Here is a 12,501-nt window from a genome sequence, read left to right as displayed (position 1 = left end):
GGGGCTGAAATCAAGACAGAATACTGCCTTATATAATTATTTATTTCCTATTGAAAAATAAGAAATACCTATAAAATTGAAATTTTGAAATATTTATTTCCCTAATGCTTAACTTTAAGCCTGAAAACAAATAACCTTCCCTTGACATAAAAATGCCTAATTTTACTTTAGGATGAATGGCAACGTTTGTAGCTCTTTTCAGTTTGCATTATTGTCTGCTAATTTATCAATTTTCAGATGTTGTTAAGATTGGTAGCGAAGAGGATTGTGATTTCGCCAGTATTTGTTAGTATTCGCAGCAAAATGGTACACAGTGCAATAATTGCATTTTTAGATATTTTTTTACTGCAACATGGAACAAAATCCATGTAATTTTTATTTTAATTTTCTTAATGTATTAGTAAAATGTAAAAATTATTAATTTGCTTTTCTAATCGTTGATTCACTTTATTCACTTGTTGGAATAGTTAGTTAGGAAATATTATTGTATTTTTTCAGTTAACATTGTTCATGTTATATCAATTTGTTATTAAAATGGTTGTTCTTTGCATAAATATTATTTGAGTATAACTGTTAAAGTGTTATATAGTTATTCTTGAATTAATTTTTTGCGCATTAATTTATTTCACGCCTAATACAAAGATCTTCGTATACGCATATATTCTTATTCTGTATTTTTATTCATTAGGATCACACATGTCCTGTTTGAGTGATGCACTTAAAATTTAATAATGAAGTCTTTATGAGATTTTTATTTTATTTTCGAATTCAGAAGTCTTGTTGGGTGTAAATGATTCTTTTACAGTATCAAGCTGTAGTAACAAGTAAAGAAATAAATTATTTTAAAATCTGTTTATGCTATTCAAAACATTTTCCTTATCAGTTAATTATCAAGTCTATTATATTGATAATGCAGGAATATATAGATACATTTGGCACAGCCAATTGCAAGCAAACAGGCAGGAGCAAAACTAGATGGGTTGATCTTTACAATATGGTAACTGGTAGTTTGGCGACATTTTGGAGGCGATAAAGGTTACTACCTGGGACTTTGGTAATAATGTGAGCAGTACTCAGTTCCGATTATGCATTATTTTGCGTGAGGGAAATGAGAGATCATGGGATATGTCATGTGATATTAATGGACGAATTATGGTTCTTTAATCGGAAAAGGGGGGAAATCGGGAAAAAATGTGGAAATTTTGTATTTAGCTTTATTCTGTGTTGTGTGAAACAGTTTTGTTTAATTTTTGGATCCCGTGGCCCTAACTAAAGTGAATTCAAAATGGGTATTTAGGCATTGTGATAAAGAGAAGTTTGCTTTTTATTTAGTGGAGGAAGTATGGAGGAAAAATTCGCAGAAAAAATCTTTCAATAATTTTATTGAATGAATTAGAAAAGTGTATCCGCCACGTAATCAAGATTCTGAAGAAGATTAGGTAAGTTAGTATTTTTAATTATTTGAGGATATTATTTTTATGCATTGTTCTAAATGTAAGATGGAAAGGAATTTGGTATTATTGGAAAAATTGTTATTAGCAATGATTTAGTTTAAAGTAATTAGGATTGTAAGGTAATTTTTATTAATTTAATGTATGTGCTCATTTATATTTTAAGTAGTGTTTTTGAATTTAATTATATTTTAATGAAATGATAGTTATTTTGTGAATTTTATGTTTGTAGGAATTTGGTATACGTTTTAGTTGAAGTAAACGTGCATGGAAATAATTTAAATATCTGACACTAAGTATTTGTAATGGTTGCGGTATGAATTCGTTGGTGACGTTTATAATATAATAGATGATTTAGAGGTAAAAGTTTTTGGATATTTTATTTATTTTATATGTGGAAATGTTCATATTTGGAAAGGGTAAATACTTTTTCGCGATCAGGTAATTTCATATATGTTCTTTTTACCGGGTTTAAAGATTGAGAAAATTGTCATGTATTTTCGTGAAATTTTTCTAATTTATGAGAAAAAAGCAGTGTACATGGATATAGTGAAGAGTGTGCGCAATGCCATTTTGGTGCAATTCTGGGATGTTTTTTTAAGTAAAAATAAGTCGACGTGTACATGGTTTAGTGATATTTTAATGAAATGATAGTTATTTTGTGAATTTTATGTTTGTAGGAATTTGGTATACGTTTAAATTGAAATAAACGTGCATGGAAATAATTTAAATATTTGATACTAAGTATTTGTAATGCTTGCGGTATGAATTCGTTGGTGACGTGTATAATGTAATAGATGATTTAGAGGTAAAAGGTTTTGGATATTTTATTTATTTTATATGTGGAAATGTTCATATTTGTAAAGGGTAAATACTTTTTCGCGATCAGGTAATTTCATATATGTTCTTTTCACCGGGTTTAAAGATTTAGAAAATTGTCATGTATTTTCGTGAAATTTTTCTAATTTATGAGAAAAAAGCAGTGTACATGGATATAGTAAAGAGAGTGCGCAATGCCATTTTTGTGCAATTCTGGGATGTTTTTTTAAGTAAAAATAAGTCGGCGTGTACATGGTTTATGTGTATGTGTTATTTTGAAAAACGCGTAAGGAGTATGGTATTGTGCACTTTTTCCCAATTTTGCAGTGAATATTTGTCATGATTAAGCAGTTTTGTTTGATAAAATTTCTAGCATAAGTGTAATTCGTCTAGTAGATTGTTGGAAGAAGTGTTCAGTAGATAAAAAGAAAAGAAACATGTCTTTACTTCGTGAAGACAAAATGGCGGCGAGGAAAAAAAAATAGAGAGTTGCTGTAGGAGAGTTGGTTGCCAAATTTTCGCCAAAAAATCGTTAAGTTACCATAATGTAAAGATCAACCACTAGATGTTATAGCAGTCGAAATTTTGACATTTGAAAGCTACTCGTTTTTGAGTTATGCGAGATAAATACATACATACATCACGCATAAGAAAGAATGTTCAAATGGTTTCGAGAGCAGTCAAATTGGATAGCTTTGTTGAAATATGGTATCAGAAATTTTTGTGATTAAAATATTTTCTTTACTTTGTACAAGGGCGTAAAAAATTCTCGTATTTTTTTACAAGAAGAAATGTTTCACAAGTTATCTTTCCTACTTTCATAGTAGTACACGCAGTTGGTTCATAGAAATTTTCAGTATTGATTTTATTTAAATCTTAATTTTGTTCTGTATATGTTGTAATTTGTTTTAATTTTGGAGATTTTTTCACACAAGACTTGCCTAAAATAAAAAATACCTATGAGCAAAAGTTTGCACCTGATGAAAATGTAAACAAAATGTGATGATAAATTGTGACAATGGAGAGGTAAATCCATTAAAAAGTAAAGTACATACTAAACCAAAGAAATATCTAATATCCTAGAACAAAAGTATAATTTTATAAATGTTTAAAAATAGCTTTAAGAAATTTATATTAGGCAAAACTCCATTAAAGTCAAAAAACAAGGTTGTTCGTAAGATCATAGCATGTAGATCCAATCACAAAATCTCACTCATTCCCTGGTTTAAAAACGTGTATGCTGTTCATCATATTTGCGTCACCATGATATGATAAATTAACCGGATCTTAGCCTTCGAAGCTTTGGGAAAGAGCCCCTATGGCCCGGTAGGCTAAAAAGTTTGGATACCCCTGGCATAGTACATGATTACCAGAATTCCTGTAAAGCCTTGACATAAAATGTTTATTTAAAACTTTTCATAATATAGCATGAAACTTTGCAACTCTTCATTGTTCATTTCTTCCAGAAATGAAACATTCTTAACTAAAATTATCTGAAACACCTGCTATAATAACATCAAGAACTAAGAATTATGAAAATTCTGCACTTTTATTTAGAATGAATGTGAAGTTTAGAAATTTTCAGAATACTTCCTAGAAAGCTATTTTGGTACTGTTCTGTTATCAGGGCCAGGTCCAGAAATGTATATATGTGTTCATATATGCATGTATATATGTACGTGCATATGTATCTGTGTACACACATATATATTTATGCACATATGTGCATACATACACTTCTGAATCTATGTCCTGATAAGAGAAGAGTACCATTATTTTCAAGACCTAAATAAGAGATATTATTGTTTTCATTACATGAATTTTGTGTCTTGGCAAAGAAATTTCGGTTGATCTTTGGATTATGGTAACTTAACGATTCTTTGGCGAAAATTTGGCGACCAACTCTGCTACAGCAACCCTCTGTTTTTTTTTTCGCCGCCATTTTGTCTTCACGAAGTAAAGACATGTTTCTTTTCTTTTTATTTACTCAACACTTTTTCCAACAATCTACTAGCCGAATTACACTTATGCTAGAAATTTTATGGAACAAAACTGCTTAATCATGACAAATATTAACTGCAAAATTGGGAAAAAGTCCACAATACCATACTTCTTACGCATTTTTCAAAATAACACATACACATAAACCATGTACACGTCGACTTATTTTTACTTAAAAAGACATCCCAGAATTACACAAAAATGGCATTGCACACACTCTTCACTATATCCATGTACACTGCTTTTTTCTCATAAATTAAAAAAATTTCACGAAAATACACGACAATTTTCTGAATCTTTAAACCCGGTAAAAAGAACATATATGAAATAACCTGATCGCGAAAAACTATATACCCTTTCCAAATATGAACATTTCCACATATAAAATAAATAAAATATCCAAAAACTTTTACCTCTAAATCATCTATTATATTATAAACGTCACCAACGAATTCATGCCGCAAGCATTACAAATACTTAGTGTCAAATATTTAAATTATTTCCATGCACGTTTACTTCCACTCAAACGTATACCAAATTGCTACAAACATATAATTCACAAAATAACTATCATTTAATTAAAATATAATTAAACCATGTACATGTCGACTTATTTTTACTTAAAAAAAAATCCCAGAATTGCACAAAAGTGGCATTGCGCACACTCTTCACTATATCCATGTACACTGCTTTTTTCTCATAAATTCGAAAAATTTCACGAAAATGCATGAAAATTTTGTGAATCTTTAAATTCGATAAAAAGGACATATATGAAATTATCTGATCGCAAAAAAGTATATACCCTTTCCAAGGATGAACATTTGCACATATAAAATAAATAAAATATCCAAAAACTTTTCCCTCTAAATTTTCTATTATAAACCTCATACCAATTTTTAACACAAACATTAAAAATGGTTCTAAATACATAGTGTCAAATACTTAAATTCTTTCCATGCACATTTACTTCTACTCAAACGTATTCCAAAATACTACAAACATATAACTCTCAAAATCGCGATCATTAAATTAAAATATAATTAAATTAAAAAACACTACTTAAAATATAAATAAGCACATACATTAAATTAATAAAAATTAGCTTACAATCGTAATTACTTTAAACTAAATCATTGCTAATAAGAATTTTCCAATAATACCAAATTAATTTATTTACTCCTTACATTTAGAACAAAGCATAAAAATAATATCCTCAAATAATTAAAAATACTAACTTACCTAATCTTCTACAAAATCTTGAGTGCATGGCGGATCACAAAATGTCCATTTTCACCAGATTTCTTGCACTGCCATTCAAACTTATCTAACGCCATTCAAACTATCTGTAATATCCTTCCTTTCATAAAATCTCATTTCATACCCACATGTTGGACATTCATAATTATCCGCAATTAAGCAATTCTTTTCAATTACACATAAACGGAATAAAAATTTTGGATTCTTTATATAGGGCCATGGGATCCAAATATTAAACAACACTGTTTCACAGAACATAGAATGAAACTAATGCTGTACAGCAGATATTTTTAAAAATTTACACCCTTTTCCGATTAAAGAACAGTGATTCGTCCATTAATGTCACATGACATATCTCATGATCTCTTATTTCCCTGACACAAAATAATGCGTAATCGGAACTCAGTACTTCTCACATTATTCCCAATGTCCTAGTAACCTTTATCGCCTCCAAAATGTCGCCAAACTACCAGTTACCATATTCCAAAGATCAGCCGAAATTTCTTAATGGGAAATATTTGTTTCAAGCCTCTTACACAAACACTATAAAAATGTATAACTCCAGCTTCAATAATTCTTTTCTTCAATCAAATAAGGTAAAAACATCTGATCCTGTATTCTATATGTTGAATTTTTGAAGACCGGTAGCTATTGTAACTGTTTACCTCCAGACTCAGGTGCTTAAATATTAAGATTGGATGCAAATTTTTAATGGTGTTAAACAGTGATCTGTTGTATAGACAGGGCCAAAGTAACCAGTGCGGCCGCACCGGCAGAAGAATTTAGGGGGACAAAATATTTAGAGTTGTCCCCCTAAATTGTTCTGTTATCAGGACTGGATTCAGAAGTGTATGTATGTACGTTAAAGAAGCATCAAACTCCAAAATTTAGAGATTATAAAAGCCTAGCGTCTTTTTTAAAGTTTTAGACTTTAGGAAAGACACTGGATAATAGAGTTTAAAGGTTGCTGAAATTTTTGAATGGGTAGAGTAGACTTTAAGGTACCCCTTGTATTATGACGAAATTGTTGTTTGATTTATCTCCAAGTTGTTGTTTCATTTATGGTAGCCTGAGTAGTTGAATGTTATGGAAACTCTATTGTGACGTAATCGGGTGCATGATTCTGGGAAATTTTGAATCATGGGATGTTTTGTAAGCGTTTTTGTGGTGTGTGTTGGTTTGATTCTTTAGACAGTAGAAAGGCCGAATGTAGTAAGATTAATTTGAAGTTTCTGTATGATTTGGAGCGAAAGGGGAAAAGAGCTTTAATTGACTGGTGTGTAAATGAAGGTTTACTTAGTAGCCATTATAAGTGTCCTCTACGTAGGAAGGATATGCGTTTAGTCGAATGTAAAGACCGTTTAGATGGGTTTGGAGAAAGAAAGTTTCAGATGGTCACTATGCAAAGCATTCGATCAGAAAGAGTACCTGGTTTGAAAAAAGTCATTTGAGTACGATTGATATTTTGATTTTTACATGGCTCTGGGTGTATGAAGCAAACTCAAAAATCATGGTAAGTGAATATTTGCTTTTGGTAGTGCTTAAATGTATAAAATGTTTTTCCTTTTTTATGTTATTTTATTGTTTGGTTTAAAATGTATTTTATTGAGATTATACATTTTTTGTTTGCCTATATTGTAGAATTTGGTGCTCCTTTGACTTTTTAAGTGAAAATATATTGATGTGTACATGGACAAAGTAAAGGGACTGCGCAATGCAAGTTTGTGCAATTCTGGGATTTTTTTTTTTTATGTGAAAATAGGTCGACGTGTACATGGATAAAGTTAAAAGAGTGCGCAATGCCATTTTTGTGCAATTCGAGGATTTTTTTTTTAAGTGAAAAAAGGTCGACGTGTACATGGATAAAGTCAAAGGAGTGCGTCATGCCATTTTTGTGCAATTCGGGGATTTTATTTTAAGTGAAAATAAGTCGATGTGTACATGGATACCAAGTTTGTGCAATTGTTTGTCTTGTTATTTTGGCTTTGTGTAGCATCGCCGCTTCGCAAGCCAAAATAACGAGTCAAAGAATTGCACAAAATTGGTATCCATGTACCGCCAAAAATCGCCAAGGGGTACCCTAAACTATACTTTTACTTTTTGAATTTTTGGAGGCATCAGGTAGCAGAATTTAGGACCTGCAGGCTGCAAAATGTTTAGTGCCTGCCCTATGCAATCAAATAGTATCTTTGTATAATAAATAGTTTCAAATTAGTAATAAAATTGGAATGCAAATAATTGCACAAAACTATTTCCACAGAAGTGGGTTGTTTAAAGTTTATAAATTTTACTGTGATTATGATATTGTATATGTCAGAGTAGTACTGTTCTGTTATTGGGACCGGATTCAGAAATGTATGAATGCATGCACGTGTCTATGTATGTATGTGCATGTATATTTGTATGTGTGTATATGTATACACACATACAATTTTACTTATATATACATAGATACATATATACATATATATATATATACATAGATACATATATACATGCATACAGTGTACATGAACATTAATACATGCATACATATATATCTGGATCTGATTCTGATAACAGAATAGTACCTGTATCACTTAAAAAAATTAACTTCGCTTCATTATACCAGCAGGAATGTATGTTATGAAAATTCATAACAAGTTTAAATACATTTCTGTATTCATTTGACACAACGTTCAAAATTTGAACAGGATGCATAGCTTTCCTGGAAATAAATCTCTTTTGGGTACAGACCAATATTAGAATAAATTCTGCTTGAATGCATAAAATATTTCTTCAGAAAAATAGACTGTAGACAAGAGTAAAGACTATAGTTTTCAATAATGTAACAGAAGACATAATTCTGTTTAGGTTTTGGGATAAATTATATTAGAAATCAGTCAAATCTTTTTTGCGTATATCAAGCACATAATCAAAAGACAAATGTTAAAAAATTTTCATTAAAAAAATATAACTTTTGTAGGATTTTGTTTTTTTGTATTGAATAAATTATACATTATATTTCATTTTCGCATTAAAATTCTAGCTCTTTATTTTATTTTATTTTTGAAAATTTTGAGTATTGTAAATAAAAAGGCATGAAAGAAATAATTTTCAACAACATAGCTAGAAAATAATTCTAAAAAGCTAGACAATGTTACATGTACATACTTTTGTAAAAAAAAAAAAAAAAAAAAAAAAAAAAAAGATACAGTCAAAAGTCTTTAATCCGGACTCATCGGGACTTCGGCGATTCCGGATTATCGATTTTTCCGGATTATAGATCATCAGTCTAAATCTGGCAAGATGGCATGCAGAAATTATAAAATTAAAAATATGAAACCGTAATTTATAAAATAATGAGCAATTATGATCTAAAGGGTATCAAAATTTACAAAAAAAGAAGCTTAATATTTATTTGTTTACTTTATTAAACATTTCTTTCAACGCGCACATGCGTAAAGCATACATTACGCATAGTCGAAATTAGAAAATTGCAACCAGAAAACTGATGTGTATTCGTGATATATATAATGACGAGGAATTTGATTTAAATCATATCAAAGACGGAGTACATCGAGATTAAATACTACATTTAATAAGGAATTATAAGCCGAATAAAATAAAAACATCTGTCCTGAAGATAACGATAGTGGTGACAGATCAACTTCCAGTTCATTGCGCGCCGCGACGTCCCCCCCCCCCCACGCAGAGCAGCGTGAAATTGATAAACAGATTTCGGAACGGTTAGATAAACAAAGGATATACCTTTATCCATTTTTTGTAGCAATTCGTTTTTTGTTTGATGGACATCGAATCATACTTTCGTTTTCTAGATCCTTTGGGAGCTTCAGCATCGGAAATTCTATTTGACATAATCGAAAGTTCAAGCTTACTTTTATAAAATTGCTCTTACAGTCTGCAAAAAATAATAAGCCGGATCCAATTCGAAGATTAAGGAACAACGCAATCATCAACATTAACTGAAATAGATAATTAGATAATTTTAGCTTATGCCGTCCGACGCGAAAACGTATTCTGCACTTGCGCAGACACATATGCGCAGTCGTAAATGTCTTGCGCGGACGCGTAAAACGCCTATGAGCATGCGTCAACGCGGCGCATGCGCAGAAAGATTTTAGCTTTGAGGTCCGGATTATAGATCATTCCGGATTATGGGTGTCCGAATTAACGACTTTTGACTGTATAATGTATTTTCTACTTTTATTGTTACTGAAGTGGAGAAGGAGATTGCAATTTAAATAAATGTATCTAACTTATTTATTCTTATATAGTTGGTAATTTCATTACAGTTTTTTTAAATTTTCTATATTTATCTTAACTGCATAATATATGATAATCTCAATCGATATAGAAAATACTGGTTACATGCTCTACAAATTACCAGTTACTGAAGTTAATTTTATGTGGTTACCTTGAACCTGTGGCAGATGTGCGTAATGAAACAATACAGTTCTAAAATTTCGGTTGCTAGTTATTATTAGTTCTAGAATCTCTATGTACTAAATATATATATATATTCATACACATCAATGCTAGTAAATAATTATGTTATTTATGCATTATTCCGTGATCCGTTAGTGGTATTTTAATCCATTCCATCATGTATTAAAAAATGCTACATTTTATCCTTTTATGACCTTCATCAATTTCCATTTCCTGTATTGTTCTTTACCTAAAAAAGGTCGATTTTTGATGCTGTTTATACATCCACAGATCTTTTATTAAAATGTTCCTTTTTGATGTGTAGTATTAGTAAATAACATTTGCTATGTTTGTACCTCTGAAGGTAATATTTATGCAGTTACTTAGATGAGGATTTGTTTTGAAAACATCAATTTAGGTATTGATGGAACACTGGAAAAACCATTCTCAGGCTTTTATGGTTCAAGCACCCCCCTTGGAAATGTGACTATAACCAGCATACACCTTACCTAAGTAGGTTAAAATTATAATGTAACAATGAAATTAAAATAAAACATGCATATAACACTCACATAAATGTATATAACAAAATATGATAGCTGTTTCAAAAAATAATTGGCAACCTCAAAATTAACATTCTAAATTTGGTGATTCCCTCCCCCCTTGGGTTCATCTCTTCTCCCAGGTTCCAGATTTTTCTGTTACGTAACGCTTTAATGCAAATGCCTCTTGTCCAGTCAAATTAATTGTAAACCAAAACACTGAACTGAAACTTTCCCACTCCCCCAACCTTCTTCCTCTGAAAGTACTATAACTCTTCCCCTTTCTCTGCATAGCTCTCCTGGCAAGACGCTTTTAAACCATGCTGCTGCTTACTTACTTAAGATGACGTTCTAATTTAAAGTACAGTTTATATATTCAAACATAATTAGGAAACATCTTGTCTGAAAAAGGATGATTTGATATGCGGGAAAAAAATAAAGATTGTAATTTTTTGAGATACGTTGTGCTAAATTGCATCAACAAGTTTTACACTCTGCCACTACCGTATTCTCGGCCATCTACCAGTATTGCAAGCTGTTAAAGTTCCAATTCCTTCATCTACGTAATTTTAAAATCATTACACACACATATATATATATATACAGTCAAAAGTCTTTAATCCGGACGTCCATAATCCGGAATGATCTATAATCTGGACCTCGATGCTACAAACTTTCTTAAATTCATATGCGCATAATAAGTTTACGCATGCGCGTTTAATGTAAAGCGGACGGTATAAGCTAAGCGAAAATTGTCTAATTATCTATTTCAGTTAATGTTGCAGATTGCGTTGTTCCTTAATCTTCTAATTGAATCCGGCTTATAATATTTTGTCGACTGTTAGAGCAATTTTATAAAAGTAAGCTTGAACGTTCGATTATATCAAAAAGAATTTCCGATTCTGGAGCTGCCAAAGGATCTTCAAAGCGAAAGCGTGTTTCGATGTCCATCAAACAAAAAGTGGAATGGCTGCAAAAATTGGATAAAGGCATATCCTTTGTTTCTCTAACCATTCCGAAATCTGTTTATCAATTTCACGCTGCTCTGCGGGGGGGGGGGGAACGTCGCGGCGCGCAATGAACTGGAAGTTGATCTGTCAGCACTATCCTTATCTTCAGGGCAGATGTTTTTATTTTATTCGGCGTATAATTCCTTACTAAATGTAGTATTTCATTTAGATGTACTCCGTCTTTGATATGATTTAAATCAAATTCCTCGTCATTATATATATCACGAATACACATCAGTTTTCTGGTTGCAATTTTCTAATTTCGACTATGCGTAATGTATGCTTTACGCATGTGCGCGTTGAAAGAAATGTTTAATAAAGTAAAGAAATAAATATTAAGCTCTTTTTTGTAAATTTTGATACCGATAGATCATAATTGCTCTTTATTTCATAAATTACGGTTTCATATTTTTAATTTTATAATTTCTGCATGCCATCTTACCAGATTTAAACTGATGATCTATAATCCGGAAAAACCGATAATATGGATTCGCCGAAGTCCCGACGAGTCCTAATTAAAGACTTGTATTTTTCTTTACCTAAAAGAGGTCGATTTTTGATGCTGTGTATACATCCACAGATCTTTTATTAAACTATTGTTAAATTGCCAGTAATAACAGTATTATTACTGGCAATTTAACAATAGTTCAAAACCAGCGTTTAAGAAATTTAATGAAAAAAGGAACAAAATTTAGACCAGTACTGAAAATTGGCAAAAATCACAGTTTTAGAAGTATTGAAAAAAATTTCGATGAGTTCACAGTTACAAATTAAATATTCCAAATTCTGTGCTTATGGCTTAGAAAGCTGAAGTGCTAGAAGAAATGAAGCAAAGAATTTGAAGGGTTGAATTTAACAGCAATTTACCATGGAATTTTCTGAATCCTCTAATGTGAGATTTTAAACAAAAATTCGTAATCACCAAAATTGACAAAGCCAGTAATAATTTCAGCATTATTTGGAAATTTTTTTATGTCTCACTAATTGAAACTG

General features: G+C 30.9%; 1 protein-coding gene across 1 annotated transcript in view; it reads left to right on the top strand.

Moving 5' to 3' along the window:
- The first annotated feature begins 152 nt into the window (after positions 1 to 152).
- Positions 153 to 12,501, top strand: part of Pcd (pterin-4a-carbinolamine dehydratase) — a 35,192-nt gene continuing 22,843 nt past the window's right edge. The window contains exon 1 of the mRNA XM_085813933.1: positions 153 to 306. Within this exon, the coding sequence (XP_085670059.1) occupies positions 238 to 306 (69 nt within the window). The 5' untranslated portion in view covers positions 153 to 237. The remainder of the gene's footprint in view (positions 307 to 12,501) is intronic.

The sequence above is a fragment of the Stegodyphus dumicola genome, chromosome 1, assembly GCF_044657685.1.
Source record: "Stegodyphus dumicola isolate Sdum_Otavi_A_Nest chromosome 1, ASM4465768v1".
NCBI classification, from domain to species: Eukaryota; Metazoa; Arthropoda; class Arachnida; order Araneae; family Eresidae; genus Stegodyphus; species Stegodyphus dumicola.
This window is presented reverse-complemented; position numbering and strand designations above follow the sequence as displayed.